General features: G+C 41.5%; 1 protein-coding gene across 5 annotated transcripts in view; it reads left to right on the top strand.

Moving 5' to 3' along the window:
- The window catches only part of LOC142496631 (phospholipid-transporting ATPase ABCA1-like), a 1,672,602-nt gene that overhangs the window by 237,160 nt on the left and 1,418,654 nt on the right, over nt 1–16,788 (top strand). For all 5 annotated transcript variants that reach the window (XM_075603302.1, XM_075603295.1, XM_075603331.1 and 2 more), the window contains 2 exons: nt 10,659–10,752; nt 14,242–14,383. In XM_075603302.1, coding sequence (XP_075459417.1) covers nt 10,659–10,752; nt 14,242–14,383 — 236 coding nt within the window. The remainder of the gene's footprint in view (nt 1–10,658; nt 10,753–14,241; nt 14,384–16,788) is intronic.

Below are 16,788 nucleotides of genomic sequence, written 5' to 3'. Positions count from 1 at the left end.
TCGTGCGAACGGTCGTGGGTCCTGGCGCCAGCGCTGGCCTCTACCGTTCGTGTTGGGACGTGGGTTGTGGTTTGTGCGAGTGGGGCGTGACAGTTCACGGGTAGCCAGAAACTGCTCCACTGCGCCTACCATGGCATCACAAGAGAGGGGATCTCCCTGCCCCACCCACTGTTGAAGGTCCTCGAATGAAGCAGTCCAGCACCACCATCTCAAGGATCCGTGTCGGGCTATATACCTCTGGTTTTAGCCACTTGTACGCTAGGTGAATCAAATCCCATAACTGGGATCTGGGTGGCTTCTGTTCCTGGTATCTCCACGTATGGAACCTCTGCGCACAAACTGCGGGAGTCACTCCAATCCTTACAAGGATTTCGCTTTTCAGACAGTCATAGTCTGCTGCGGCTTCTTCGTCGAGGTCACAATATGCTTTTTGGGCTTCCCCCAGTAAAAAGGGTGCGATAATCCCAGCCCATTTGGAGCGGGCCCAACTTTCCCGGGAAGCTATTCGCTCAAAGGACCTGAGGTATCCCTCGACGTCATCGTGCAGCGTCATTTTCTGCAGGTACACGTTCGCCTGGATGGGCCGCGCCTGGGCCGTACTGGTCGAGTCCATTTTAATCTAGGCCAGCTGCTCAATCAGCTGCCTCTGGGTTTCTGCGATAATGTCAAGCTGGGCTGCAAGTATCCAGTTTGTCTCGTGTTGTGCAGATGCGCTTTCCTGTCCCTATTTGTTAGCTTCCTGCTAAACAGTGGTGCTGTGCACTAAGGCCTTTACAACGTCCTCCATACTGATAGTTACTGCGTGGACAGGTCCCACCAGTCGCAATCGTTAGCTCCGCCCCTTTTACAGGGTGTTCGACATCCCACTTCTGACACCACGTGTGGCAGGATGGCCGTGGTAAGTGAGGAGACAACACGACTTTTCTGGTGAAATAGTGCTGGTGGATTTATTTGTCCAAAAAGGGTAACTAAAAACAATGGGTACACTGTCCCTTTAAATTGAAACGTAAAAAAAAACCTAACCCCGGTCGGGGCACTGACTAAACAAAAGTGCAGGCTAACTACCTGGCTGGCTAGCTAACCTAGTCCAGCCCAACAATGTTCAACAATAGCAGTTGGCTCCTTACCTGGGAGCTTTATTCTCCCCCTTGTGACAGGATCAATCTGAGCAGCTTGTGTCTGTCTGTCAACACTCCTCTGTCTTCTCTCTGTGCCTCAGAGAGAGACTGTCGCCCCAGAGGCATTTCCTCTTCCTGTTTTAAAGCAGGTGAACTAGTTTAATTTGAATCACCAGTGGACTGCTTAACAAGCTGGGTTAACCCCTCGTCTACTCGAAAGCATGCATACTGCCATCTCCTACTAACATATACTGAGTCAATGCCCTGTCACAATATATATATATATGAGAAAGAAGTGGCACCTACCTATATCTAACTAGCAAGAGTGGGGTCAAATGATGAGTGATGAAATGGTGACTATGCTGTTCAGGACTAAAAATAAATTAAAATAAATCGATTCAATATAACAAAAAATATATAAATAATATATATGATACTGTCCAGATAAAAAATTAAATGCAATACAAATCAATGTCCAGTTCGACAACACTGTCCAATTATACACATAACAATTCATTAATTTCTGAATTACATCGAAAAAAAATCCGAAACCATTCAATTAAAACAGATCAACAGTGGTACACCGCGGGTAAACCTGGTGGTGTGAGGGCGGCATGAACACAGGAATGCGGCATGAATACCGCGTGGAGTACAGCAGCGTACACGAAAACGGCGCTTTGATGTCTTAAAATAACTGCCTCGGCATCTGTATGTCCATACAGTGCATTCTTCAAAAAAACACCCTAAATAACATAAAATAAGAGTATAATTAGTACTGAGATCTGTACTTGTCTTTTTACTAGCAAAATGCTGCACATGAATTATTGTACATAAAATAATATAAAAATGCATTTGGAAGAAAAATTAATTAAATAACCAAATAGTAATAAACAGATATCAGAAGAATATTATGTTCTGGAGAGATCCACGGAGATGGGCAACCATTCTAGAGGGATACAAAATTATCTCCTGTCAAGGAAGAATTTAAAATGTTGTTCTTCATTCAAACCTCCACCATTACTGGTGTTCAGTGAGTGATTCCAGTAGGCGTTTCGTGACAGAGGTCACTTCATCAGGGGTAAGATAGATAATAAGGCATACAGACATATATATATACATATATACTCTCATCACTAATTAAAACCAATAATAGGATAATTGTATAATATCAAAATGAAAAAACAATAAAAGTTATTCTTAATGGTGAATGAATGTACAAATATTAACACTAAAAATAAATACAATGAATAGAAAAGAAAATATATATGCATGAAATAACACAATAAACAATAAATAAACAAACATAACAAGCAAATGACATAGACCTCCATTATGGGGTGCCTGTATCCCTCTGCTTTGTTTAAATATCCCAATCATGTGGGCCGTGACACGGGAGAATTTAAAAATGGTCGCTGGGATACTGGCACCCTATAATGGGGCCTTTAACTCGGGAAGCAGAGGTTCCCCAGAACTGAAGTCAATGTGGTTAAGCTCCAGAGAACCCCTGCTACAATTTTGTATTATTAAAATAAAAGCCCTGCAATCGCTTGTTAGAGGCATGCAGGTAGAGTGACTGATTCAGTCAATCTCTTACTGTGTGTTAATTACAGACAGGTGGAGCCAGGTAGGATTCGCACCACACGAGTCCCACTAAAACAGAGGGACCCCCACTGTGTTCATCCAATGCTACATTACAGCCTGCTGTGAACTATCTAGTAGTGTTTGCGGAATGCTCAGGGATTTTCCTTAAACATTGACTTAAAACCGGCAGTTGCAGCTATATTTTCAGATGGTACTGGATATCTTATGACACCATATCCCACGGACCATCGCTGCAGCAATTTTGATCGAAGGAGATATAAACACAATAAACACATTTTTTGATTATAGAGTGCCCATCGATTACCAATATGGCTATCTGTACCCACTTTTAATTAATAGTTATCAACAGTGACAATCCATGGATTTAATGGTTAGTGTTCCCTCCAAGGTAATTAAGCGGTTACTATAGATTGTGTTTTAATGTTGGTGACACAGAGGAGGAGGATGAGGACGGCCTTCATAGTAATCGCAAAGGTAATTAAGTGATTAACTCCTCCCGCAACCCTCCCGGGTGGCCTAACCACCCACCATCGGGCAACTTCAACATTTACCTGCAATCTCTACCACAAACCTGGTACTGATGTTTAACCCCTTCATTACCTTGGTGATGTGCCACTAAGGTAATAAAGCTCTGTTTTATTTTATTTTTATTACATAGGATTGCAGCAAGGGATTTACAGAGCTGAACCACATTACTTTCAGGTCCAGAGACCCCCTGCATCAACCCTATGTAATAATTATTAAAAAAGTGCTCTTGTCTGTAATTGCTGTGCAGGGAAATGCAGGAAGAGGGGCCACTTCTCTAACTGCACAGCTCTTCCAGACTAGTGCGGCCCAGTAGGATTTATTTATTTATTTATAAAATATTTTACCAGAAAGTAATACATTGAGAGTTACCTCTCGTTTTCAAGTATGTCCTGGGCACAGAGAAAAACAAATAATACATGGTTACAAATACAGTTACATAAATGAACAGGGTATACATTATACACAAGACATTGCGTGCACAGTTAAAGAAAATATATATTATGGCGTATGAAACAGTTACAGACCAGATTAAAATGTGAGACAGCCTTAGATTTGAAAGAACTTAAACTGGTGGTGGATGTGAGAGTCTCTGGTAGGTTGTTCCAGTTTTGGGGTGCACGGTAGGAGAAGGAGGAACGTCCGGATACTTTGTTGAGCCTTGGGACCATGAACAGTCTTTTGGAGTCTGATCTCAGGTGATAAGTGCTGCATGTGGTAGGGGTGAGGAGCTTGTTCAGATAGCTGGGTAGCTTGCCCATGAAGAATTTAAAGACAAGACAGGAAAGGTGAACTTTGCGCCTAGACTCTAGTGATGACCAATCTAGTTCTTTGAGCATATCGCAGTGATGTGTGTTGTAGTTGCATTGGAGAACAAAATGACAAATTGAATTGTAGAGGGTGTCAAGTTTGCTAAGGTGGGTTTGAGGTGCCGAGCCGTATACTATGTCTCCATAGTCAATAATTGGCATTAGCATCTGCTGTGCGATACGCTTTCTGACCAGGAGACTTAGGGAGGATTTGTTCCTGTAAAGTGCCCCTAGTTTGGCATAGGTCTTGGTTGTCAGGATATCAATGTGCATCCCGAATGTTAAGTGGGAGTCAAACCATAAGCCCAGGTATTTAAAACTAGAGACAGGGGTTAGGGTGGTGTTAGTGTTGGTTCTAATCAGGAGATCAGTCACTGGAAGCTTTAAAAATTTAGTCTTGGTCCCGAATACCATTGTTACAGTCTTGTCAGTGTTTAAAAACAGTTTGTTTTGGGAAATCCAGTTTTTGAGTCTCAAAAAGTCAGACTGAAGTATGTGTTGAAGGTTAGAGAGGCTATGGCTGTGTGCATATAGGATTGTGTCATCTGCATGCATGTGTATTGAGGCTTCCTTACAAGCTGTGGGAAGATCATTAATGAACACTGAGAAGAGTAAGGGCCCCAGAACAGAGCCTTGCGGGACACCACAGGTGATGTCCAGGGGGTTGGAGTTAGAGCCTGAGATGGACACATGTTGGGATCTTCCTGATAGGTAGGACTGAAACCAGTTTAAAGCAAGCTTCCCTATTCCAGAGCTCTGGAGTTTGTTGAGCAGGATAGCATGATCAACTGTGTCAAAAGCCTTTGCAAAATCTAGGAATACTGCACCAGTGAGTTGTCCCCGTTCCATTCCACACAGGATTTCATTGCAAACTTTTAGCAGGGTAGTTACGGTGGAGTGTTTGGGACGAAAGCCAGATTGGAATTGGCTAGGGAAATTTGTCTTGGTATTGAAATCGCTTAATTGAGAGTGGGCACATTTTTCCATGACTTTGGATAGAATTGGGAGAAGTGAGATTGGCCTGTAGTTTGAGACAGTGTTTTTGTCCCCACTTTTGAAGATTGGGACAACTCTGGCAGTTTTCCAGGTCTTAGGGATATGTCCTGCAGACAGGATAGAGTTGACTATGGACGCAATTGGTTTGGCAATGGCTGGGGCACCAAGTCGTAGGAACCTAGATTGTAGTAAGTCAGGTCCACATTGGCTGTTTAGTTTTAGTTTGAGGAGCGCTTGTATAATCTCCTCTTCAGCTACTGGGCCAAATTGAAAATTGTGGGCAGTGTTGGGAGGGGGTGGGACTATAGGGGTACTCCCAGGATGAGATTCAGGTTTGTGGTTTGGGCTGCATTTTGCTAATAAGTTAGTGGCGCACCCCACAAAGTAATCATTGAATGCATTTGCAATGTCAGTGGGGTCTGTCAGAGTAATATCCCCCTTAGTGATATTACTTGGTTGTTGATGGTTAGGAGGCTGGAATATGTTGTTGATAACCTTCCAGAAGTTAGCTGGATTTGTTGTATTTTGGTGGAGATTGTCATAGTAATATTGTGCTTTTGCATGCCTTGTGCACATGTTCCGCGTGCATCTGTAGTGATTGAGATCCTTGGTAGTGCCAGTTACTTTGTAGCTTTTCCACAAGATATCCCTGAGCTGGTAGAGTGCAATAAGGTCAGTTGTAACCCATGGAAGGTGGGCCCCCCGTACTCTTATTTTGCATAGTGGAGCATGGGTATCGCAGAGTTTTAAGAACTCTGATTGGAAATAGTCAAGCGCAGAATCAGGGTCGGGAATTAAATCGATTCTGTGCCATGGGCAGTTGGTAAGGTCATCCAGAAACTGTTGTGGGTTAAAGTTTTTAAATGTTCTAGTGAGGAGAACTTAAGGGCTTGATTGGGGCGTTTTAATTTTCCTTACACAGTACACTATTGCATGGTCACTGAAAATGTCAGGAAGGATGCCAGAGGATTGGATTCTGCTGGGGTTTGAGGAGAGAATCCAGTCTAGCAAGGAATGGTTATGTGATTTCAGGTTTATCCGTGTGGGTTGGGAAATGAGTTGCGATAGGTTAAGTGACTTGAGTTTTATCTGGATTTTGTGGTTTTTAGGGTCAAGCCAATTGAAGTTGAAATCTCCAAGAACTAGCAGCTCACTCTTCTCATTCAGAGAGGAAATGGAGCCAAGAAATTGGGTGATATCAGTCAGGGATTGTAGAGGGGCTTTAGGGGGGCGGTAGATGCCAGCAAGTAAGATGGGCTTAGAAAAGGGGAGGCAGATTTTGCCAACTAGAATTTCAAAAGAGGATGGGCTTGGTGGGCAATTTAACAGTGCAAATTGTAAGGTGTCTGCAATATAAAATAACACGCCTCCTCCTCTCTTTGACCTATCTCTGATAAAAATGGAGTATCCCTGAAAGGCGATATTTGCATCAGGGGTTTTAGGGGATAGCCATGTTTCTATAAGAATGATGGCTTTGGGTTTATGCATAAGGCACCATGCCCTTAGTTCGTCCAGTTTGGGCAGCAGGTGTCCTATTCAGAAGCAGGGATCCCCACTAAGTTTATTCTTCTGGGAAATTCCCTCTGCACTTGGCGGTGATCGTGCTTGGTCATGATCTTGGCCACACTTGGGCCGCTGTCCACTTGATCAAAGTGGCGCACGGAGGAATTTGTATTGTGCAACATTGATATATTGATTTTAATTATTTTTCCTAAGTAGTGCCTTTTCCTTTCTTCATTTTTAGTATGTACAATATTAAACATATTTTTTTTTGTGAAAATATGTTATTCACACGTGATCCATGAGGGATCAAAAAAGATTACCCATATCTGCACTCTAAAAAAGCAAAAAAATTCCTAATACAATAAAGCAAACAGTCTTCAAGTAATGTTGCTTTGAATTGGTGTTAATACACCTGGGCTATATATCAGAGATCTGTCTGATAAGACTGAAAACCAAAAACGATGTGGTCACAACAAAATGTTTGAAAACATTGAAAAAAAAAAAGTTATTAACCAAATGAACTCACTAAGTGCAACATATATACAAGCAGTGCCAATTGTTAAAAATCCCCGGTGGTGGGATACAAAGGATATTGAAACAATGTCAGTATACAGATACTGGTAGATATACAGAAATCATCTGTTTTGTAACAATACCCTCTGAGAGCAAATGTCACAAACCGCTTGGTTTGTATCAAGGTAAGTAGATTAAAAATCTTATGAATCCAAATGATGTCAGTATGGATGTCTGAAATAGTGTAAAATATTCTGTCATAGCAGTGATTAGTAGCATATTCAGTGTTCACTGAATCATAGAAGAGGTACCATTTAATATTGGAAATATATCCTTATGTCCCTGGTTGTTACTGAAGGGGGTTAATCAGTATACATCTCTAACACAGGAGAGCAGATCTATACAATATGGTGTAATTCCAAACTCTTTTTCACTTTTATACCCTAGATATTGTCTATTTTGAGCAAGTGTAGTGACTAATCAATCAGAAGGTACAATGTAACCCATGAAAAATTCCCTGTATCTATTAAAACAAGGGTAAAGCGTAAGTCGCAATATTTCGGTAACATTGAAGATTTCTTCAATCACCACTTTTGAATTTTGCACATTTGCACTACAGAATGTATATTTGTTTCTTTTCTTTTATGATTGTGAGGAGTTCTTGTGCTCTGTGTCTGATACATACTGTACTGCAATTGTAAGACTGTTTCTTTTAGGCTAAGGCCCCGCTGCCTCAGGCGGCGCGCTGAGAGGCAATTGACCGCTACCTGTGGTCTGCAGGGAGCGACAGCTGGAGCAGGAGGGGGCGTGGTTTGAGCGGAGGGTCCGTCCGTTCGTCCGTCCCCCCACCCCCTCCTCATCCTTCCCTCCCTCCGTCCCTCCCCGAAAGGTGTGCAGGAGCCCGGGTATACGAAACCCACGACACACACACACAGCTTCCCTCCTGCAGCTCCTTCTCTGCTCCCCTCCACTCACACACTCACAGGCACTCAAACACAGACACGCAGGCACTCATACACACAGGGGGAAATCGGAACGGGGGGGTCGGAGCGGGATAGGAGCAGGGGGGGAAATCAGACCGGGGGGGAGGTCAGAGCGGGGGGGGATCGGAGCAGATATTATCATGACAGACCCCTATGAGCTTTATAGATTCAGCAGGTATTGCACCAACAAAGTTACAATGTGGCAACAAATGCTTCTGCATTTGATGCTAATTTTCTGCACAATCAGCTGCAGAGTGAGAAGTATGCAAATGTTTGGTTTAATTATCTGACAGTACTGGAACCTGAATAAATCAAATCATTATATCGCAAACAGTGTTTAACAATAGGAACCAAAAATGTCTAACAATTCCAAAAATAGCCAATAGGAAGCTATGATTTGAGGCAGCTCTTTTTAAAGTATGAGAAGCATGTGAGACCCTAAAAATTATCATGCCTGGATCAGCTGGAATTTAACGTAGGCATTGTGAGCCTGCGATTGAGAAGCTATTAGGACACACTTCACTCATGTGAAGTAATGTTGGCAGAAATATTTAGCCAACGATCCGGTTTCCTCTGCAGAGAAAGTCAGGATATGTGATTTAAACTGATAAGCGTGGTAGAAATGTGTTCCAATACACTTATCAAAGGAGCCAGGCATGGTGAGCCGATGATATTCCCTGTGCATGTTTACACGCAGCCTGCTCTGCCCCTGCTGCAGTTCAAGGGCAGGCATATACACACACACACTTACCCCCCCGCAGCTCCTTCCCTGCTCCCCTCCCAAGCCACCTCCCTTCCGTAGCTCCTTCCCTCCCCTCCTTCCCTCATTGGCTGACTGCCGCACCCGTGACACGTCAGAGCTGCAAATCACTTGGAGCTTGCAGCATCGGCCGGCTGACGCGTCACAGCACGCAGTCAGCCACGTCGGAAGGAGCCAGTGGGAACCTCCAGACTGGAGGAAAGGGGCTGGTGGCCCGCTGCCGCGCGTGCTGCACGCAGCGGGACCAAAGCCTTTGACATGAAAATACAGTGCATGCATACATTTAAAGTAAACTGCTGTATCAGCCCGAATATAGTACAGCCTCGCACATAATACGAGCCTAAAGTTTTGAAGATGTTCTACATGAAAAATAAAGGTGTTACAGGCTGCACATATAATACAAATACAGTTTTCGGAAGGACATTTTTAGGAAACAAACATAGCACTACATTCAGGCCAATACGGTATATGCAAAAACAACGGTCATCATTTAACTCATTAGTGTAGAGTTAATGTTAGGTTAATTTAGCACTAACATAGTACATTAGCTTCAAATAACCAGACATTATATCATGTCTTACACAAAGGCGTCTTTAACTCTCTCCAGACTCTGGAATATGGATAGAGAGAGATATGTTGCTGACCCTTATTATGACAATTCACATATCCCGTGACTGCACATTTTTTTTGTGAACAAGTGTCTCTCTGCATGTTGTCTAAAGGTGTGTTTGAACGTGATGTATATAGCACTTGGTAGTCTATTAAATTAGGACTCTTCTCTCTCTCCTAAACAACATTAGTTATATCCCTTTGTTAACCTAAATGGCCTTTATTGTATATGCGATGTTAGGGGTGACACCTCTTTTGCATATGATTAGCACTAATGGCTGGAAAAAATACGCATACATTATTTAAGGAGTAGCACTGGGTTAACATTAGGTAATTTGCTCTTGTACATACTGCACCGACACACTTTATTCGAGCAAATACCCAGTATGTACCTGGCAGATACCTGGAATGCGCCGCTCCTCACCTCTGACAAGCCCTGTTGCGTTTGCCTTCCCAGCCTGGGTTCATGCCTGGCTGACGGGCGGCTGATCTGTTAAATGATAATGATTAGGATTTAATAGGCTGCAATGCTTCGCGTGTCTACCAGATGGCATAAATTCATGAATTGTAATGCATTATATATATATATATACTGTGCAGTTTTGCAGCCAGCGGGAATAAAATGCTTCAATCCCTGCTTGGAAAATACCTCAATGCACTCGGGCAGAAAACAGTCACAAACCTCAATACACCCGGGTATACCCGAATTCGTGGGACTAGCCGAGCTCGAATAAAGTGTGTCGCCAGTGTAGGCATTATGATTAACCTAACATTAATTTAGGTTAACATTAGGTTTAATAGCCTAATGGAACTTGATGCATTTGGACCAGTGTATTAAATGACCTTATTTTGGTCAGGTAAGCTGATAGAATGTATCTACAGTATGTGCTAAGTACTATTAATTATACAGTATGATGACCCGTTCTATATTTTGCAGAATTACAAGATCTTGTAGTAAGCAGTCAATTTTGCATATGTGTTATAAATAATGTGTTATTAATGTGGTTTGTTTATAATTTTTATATTAAAATAAGTAACATCTTATAATTGAGTGTCCAATGTCAAGCTCCTTTTTATTTCTTTTGTTCGTTATTTTAACTTTTCCTCTATAACAAATGTTTTTCTTTAAATTGGCAATTTTTCTGTCTAAATTATGTTGATCTTTTAATGCAAGTTTTAGATTTTGTAATTGCAAATGCATTATAACACATTTTAATACATTTTATTATTTCTTATCCAGTTTCGTCTTGTTATTGAGTTGCTGTGGCCTTTATTCCTGTTCTTCATCTTGGTTTGGGTTAGATCAACAAATCCACCTGTATTCAAAAATCAATGTAAGTGGACCCCCACTAAAGTTGTGCACTCGTACAAAAATAAGTATAGTGAGTCATAATCTATATTAATGATTTGCCAAAAGTCATACAGTTACAGTATGGAAATATGCTTCTGTGTTACAATACTATAAAATGACCAGACATACTGTACAGTATTTAGTTATAACACAACCAATGTTCCAGCACTCTCAAATTTAAGCAAAAACATAAAACGAGGTAAATGCCAAACAGATAATTTTAATGCAAGTACATGACAGTAATAAATATGGAGAAATGTCACACAAGCGGGTAATGTGTCAGTGCACTCTAAAAAAATGTAGGGAAAACAGGGACAGGGGGTGAACAAAATGAAAAATAGGAGGAGAGATGGGTAAAAACACAAAGGGAAAAAAGGAAGGTGGAGGAGGGTATTAGGGGGGCAAGGTTTCGGGAAGAAGACCCCTTCCTCAGGCCCATTCTCTCAGGTCCAAATGGTGACATTTTGGGTGAAATGTAATTTAAGAATAAAATGTGAAAAATGTTGCTAAGCCGTTTTGAAGCAACTAGCACATCTCAAATCATTATTATGTTTTGCATTATATTAGATAACGCTTAGTCATAATATAGCAAAATTTAAATAATGGGGCTTTCCATGCGGGACTGCAAGCATGGTCACACTTTATAGAATAAGGCCCATATGGAATAACTTCAAATTTTTTATTAGAAAATGATGTAAGCAAAATAATACTGTACATCTCTAAATAAACAAGATTTAATATTTTCTCTAGTATAGATTTTGTTCAAGCATGATTTGAAAAATCACTTTCTTTAAAATTTTGCTTTACAATCTTAAAAACGCACCTTTTTTTAGTGAGAGCTGTTGCAAATTTCATTATATTAATTGGAACACAGCAATGCATACACACAATTCATATTTCTGAGTCAATACTTAAGATTGCATTATGTATGCATTTTAGTGTACATTAGTATTCAAGTGTATTGTGGCAAAAAGCAGAATGATTTTCATTGCTGACAAATAGTACTTTATATGGTGGAATATAATCGTGTCATTTGGAGTACCATCTATATCACTGAGTTAGTGTGTGTGTGTTTGTGTGTATGTATATCTTTATTTATATCGTGCCATCTATATACATATTGTAGCACTTCACAGCAGTAATACATGTAACATACAGTGTAATAACATAACACATAATGGGAATACGCCCTTTATGTAAGAGACATAAGAGTAACATTAGGAAAAGGAAACCCTGCTCTGAGATTACAATCAAAGTGGTACGGTAAGTAAGAAAAATGTTGATGTTTAAAGTGTATAGTATCAGATATCCATATGCTTTGTTAGAGATGTGTTTTAAGATGTGTTTTGATTAAGTCTAAATGGTGGATGGAGAGGGTGCTAGTTGAATATTGAGGGTAAGGGCAATCCAGAGGTGTGGGGCTATGAGTGAGAGGATTTAGGCGGGAGAGGTCATTAGATACAAAATGTGTAGACATCCTTGAGCAGAACGCAAGAGTTGGGACGGTGTATAGCAAAAATTTGGGCTGAGATGTATGGAGGGGCAGAATATTGTATAGCCTTAAAAGTGAGAAGGAGACATTTGTTTGTTACACAACATTTGATACGAAGCCAGGAGAATTATTTCAGCAGGAAAGATGTGAAGACAGAGTTAGGAGAAAATAAAATGATTCTTGCAGAAGAATTAAGGATAGATTGAAGAGGAGACAGGTGAGAGGATACAGAAAAAACACAGCGCACAACGCTCATAGTGTATTAAAAATTATAATGTAAATCAATAAAGAAGGTGAGTATTATGCGTACATTAATACAAAATAAACAGGCAATTGGAGGGTTATTGTTACCCATACACCACTCGGGACGATAGTGAAGAGGTCTTCAGTGTAGAAACACACCGCTCCTGCCGTCACGGTCACTTTCACTCAGGCTGTGTCTTGGATGGTAATCAGCTCAGTCGTAGACAGTTCAGCAGGGCTCACGGTGCACGCAGTGTCCTCAGGTCAGTGGGTCTTTACAGCAACACGAGTCACGCTGTTCCACACTCCGATCCGGTACATCCGTATCAGTGACGTCACTCGGGAGCGTCAGCACGTCGTAGCCCTCCCAGACACCGTGAAGGCCCGCAATGAGATAGTGCAAAGCCCAAAGTTCATAGAACAGCTAGGATCTTAATTCCAACGCGTTTCGAGACCTGAAAGTCTCTTCATCAGGGAATAATAATTCTAAAATTGACAAAACATTTAAATACCCCACGCCTCCATCCGATAGGCCCTCCAATCAAGGACATTAGCCAATCCAGAGGAAGCGTGGAGGAGTCAAATGACTACACAGGTCATGGCCCTAATACATGTTGCTAGGAGCAACTAATCAAAACAAAATAGGATAAACTTTATTGAACAAACAAAAAGTAGGTAAATAAACACCCTTCGAACGGTGACTCTAAAATAAAAGAAAAAAAGATTAAAAACAGTACCAATAACCAAGTTGGTTAGAGTCACCGTTCGAAGGGTGTTTATTTACCTACTTTTTGTTTGTTCAATAAAGTTTATCCTATTTTGAAGACCTCTTCACTGTCGTCCCGAGTGGTGTATGGGTAACAATAACCCTCCAATTGCCTGTTTATTTTGTATTAATGTACGCATAATACTCACCTTCTTTATTGATTTACATTATAATTTTTAATACACTATGAGCGTTGTGCGCTGTGTTTTATCTGTATCCTGTTCCTATTAGGGGTTATTTGAGCTATCCCCTGTGCCACAGCTGCAGACGCTCCTTTCGAGTTTACCAGGTCACATTTTTTACCCCTTTATATCACCTATCACTATTTCACGTATATATTGTTTGTGGTTGCGCACCTAATTTTCACATTTGAGACAGCTGAGAGGCAGGAAGGCCGGGCAGTAGAAGGTTACAATAGTCAAGACTGGAGAGAATGAGGGCTTGCGTTCGAGTTGTAGCAGTAGAGACACAGAGGAAAGGACGTATCTTTGCAATGTTACAGAGGAAAAAAACATCAGGTTTTAGCTACATTGTGAATTTGAGAGGAGAATGTGAGGGAAGAGTCAAATGTGTGCTTGTAATACTGGGTATATGATAGTAGTGCCAACAGTAATGTAGAAGGGGTAGTAGGGCCAGACTTGGGAGGAATTACTAGTCAGCGGAAGGCTATCCAGGATTATATAGCGGAGAGACATTCATAGATTTTGGTCTGTACAGCAGGTGCAAGGTCTGGGGTGCAAAAGTAATTTTGAGTGTCATCAGCATAGAGGTGATATTTGAACCCAAGAGATGTGATAAGGCCACCAAGAGATTGACTGTATTTCAAAATGCTTGGTAACAATGTGTAAAAGATAAATTATTGTAATTAATTATAAATACAAATATAGTTGAGAGGTTTATTTTATATATTATTTTTACCAGAACCTTTGAGAATGATATATTAAAAAATAAATTCTCATAATTTCTTTAAGGTCACTATCGGAATAAGGCCATGCCATCAGCTGGCACGCTGCCATGGATACAGACAATCTTGTGTAACATGAACAACCCTTGTCATAATTATCCAACCCCTGGGGAAACCCCAGGCCAGGTGAATAACTTTGAAAGATCATTGTGAGTATGCACTCTTTGAACTTCCTTAAGCACATTCATTGTTTTATCTGACCAGAATCTTCATAGTGCCACGGGTCCTCTGGCATTTGTCACCGTGTGGTGGCTTCAGCAGCAACCACATAACTGCCCCCCTTCCCATTGCTTTCCAAAATGGACTTGAAGGGGGCTCCATTTTTGTTTCGATAGGACATACCCAATCAACCACTAGGAAATTAGCATTCCCCCATGTAGTAGCTGGTACGTCAATAGAGCCTCTGACCTGTCAGGGCCGAGACATATCCGATGTGTCATAAAAGCACTAAAATAGAAAAAAAATATTTCTACTTAACAAATAATAACAAAAAAAAATTAGAAATACTTGCATAGACATTCTAAGCAAATAGTATTTAAAACTCTGCTTCTAAGTTTATTTTCCTAAAAGGTACATTGCCAGTCGTTAGACAACAATTTGCTCAACATACCATAGCAAAATTCAATCTTTGAGGTTGTATTTGAATCTTGATTCAATATACTGTATTTAGTTTGACAACGTTATGAAAAATATATCCCAACAGCTCAAAAACTGTTTTTCGTGTACAGCATGGGATCAAATATTACAATCTGTTGCCTATTAATTTCTCAGCTGATGCTAATATAATAAAAATGCAAACCATGTTTTTCCAGGTGTTTTTGTTGATATTATAAATACACAAGGACTCAGCTGCTGCTAGTAAAAATCTATTGTGGAGATAGGGGGTTAATCAGGCCACCCCTAAGTGGCCTGGCCTGGCAGGAATGAAGGAGAATTCCATTATGCCTATAATGTTAACACAGATAAACGAGGTTAGCTTTAATTTATCAATTTTTATAATACATTTTCCTAACACACCAATAAATTAACCCCTTATGCCCCGTGTAGGCTGGGGGGGTATTCATTAACCCTTAATATGGTATAGGGCCCTCTTATTCCTAGTAGGGCGGCTATAGACAGTTTATACACATTCACAGGACTGCAGCTAGCAGTTGGCTGCGGATCTGACACTCTACGCTTTAACTCAAAATGTAACCCTTACAACTCTCTCCACCTTATCCCTGGTGAGTGTTACGGAACCCCTCACTGGGTCCTGGGGTACGGGCATATCCCGGGACCTGGAATGTAACCCAGTTCCCTGCCCTGTTTTACTGCCCTGGTTTGTGCTGACGCAGGGGGATTTGGCGGTGAGCTGCAACCTGCGTTCCATGCGGGATTTTAGCCAGGGGTCTGTGTTCTTCATGTCCTCAGGAATCTGGGGCTGAGTGCATGTTTCGGGGTAACACGCAACATGGGCCCCCCATCTACCCAAACACACCCTGACAAAGGTTTACCGTAAAATCATCCCCGACTCTCACGCCTGGCACATTCCCGCTGGTTAGCACTCCTGGAACAGTAAAACCACGTACATCTTTATTATACAGGTGCGCTGAAGAGTATTCTAAAGCTTGCCTTAAACTTGACTTGGAAAATCTGGGGCTATCACCAATAAGATCCAGGTACATGCTGGGTACATGCTGCAACATTTCAGTGACATTTCTACAGAGACTAATGGCCCATCAGATTAATACAGCAAGGGTCCCTGGCAGTCCCATTCAGTTTGAATGGGACTGCCAGTGACCCCGCTGTTAATCCGATGGGCCATTAGTCTGTCTGCAGAAATGTCACTGAAATGTTGCAGCATACTGTATACCTAGCATGTACCTGGGTATTGTTGGTGATTTCCCAAGATTTGTTTTAGAATACTCGTCGGCACTACAGTACCAATAGTTAAATACCACAATTGGGTTCAAGAGCTGATACTCACAATTCCCCACGGGCACATTTTGGACAGGTTAAAATACATTTTAGGACTGCAGTCAGCTGTGGACCACAGAACTGACACTCCACAGTCACCTTTAATGCCTCAGTGCCCCCCCAGCTGGGCATAATGCTTTAAATGGTGGCCTGGGGACACTTTCATCATCACAGTGGGAGAGGGCTTTAGTTACAAAGGGGTAGAGAGAAGACATCCTTGAGCAGAACACAAGAGTCTAGATGGTGCATAGCGAGAAATTAGGGCTGAGATGTAAGGAGGAGCAGAAGAGTGTAAAGCTTTAATAGTGAGGAGGAGAATTGAGTGAGAGATGCGTGATTTGATAGGAAGCCAGGAGAGTGATTTCAGCAGGGGAGGCGCCAAGACAGATTTAGGAAAGAGTAGAGTGTTTCTGGCAGCTGCGCTAAAGATAGATTGTAGGGGAGACAGGTGAGAGGCAGGAAGGCCGGACAGCAGGAGGTTACAGTAATAGAGACGGGAGAGAATGAAGGCCTGAGTCAACATTTTAGCAGTCGTGTAACAGAGGAAAGGGAATATCTTTATAATATTGCGGAGGAAAAAGCAACAGGTTTTAGATAC

This window comes from Ascaphus truei, chromosome 1, assembly GCF_040206685.1.
Source record: "Ascaphus truei isolate aAscTru1 chromosome 1, aAscTru1.hap1, whole genome shotgun sequence".
Classification (NCBI taxonomy): Eukaryota; Metazoa; Chordata; class Amphibia; order Anura; family Ascaphidae; genus Ascaphus; species Ascaphus truei.
The sequence above is the reverse complement of the archived record's forward strand: the minus strand, read 5'-3'. Positions and strand labels throughout refer to the sequence as shown.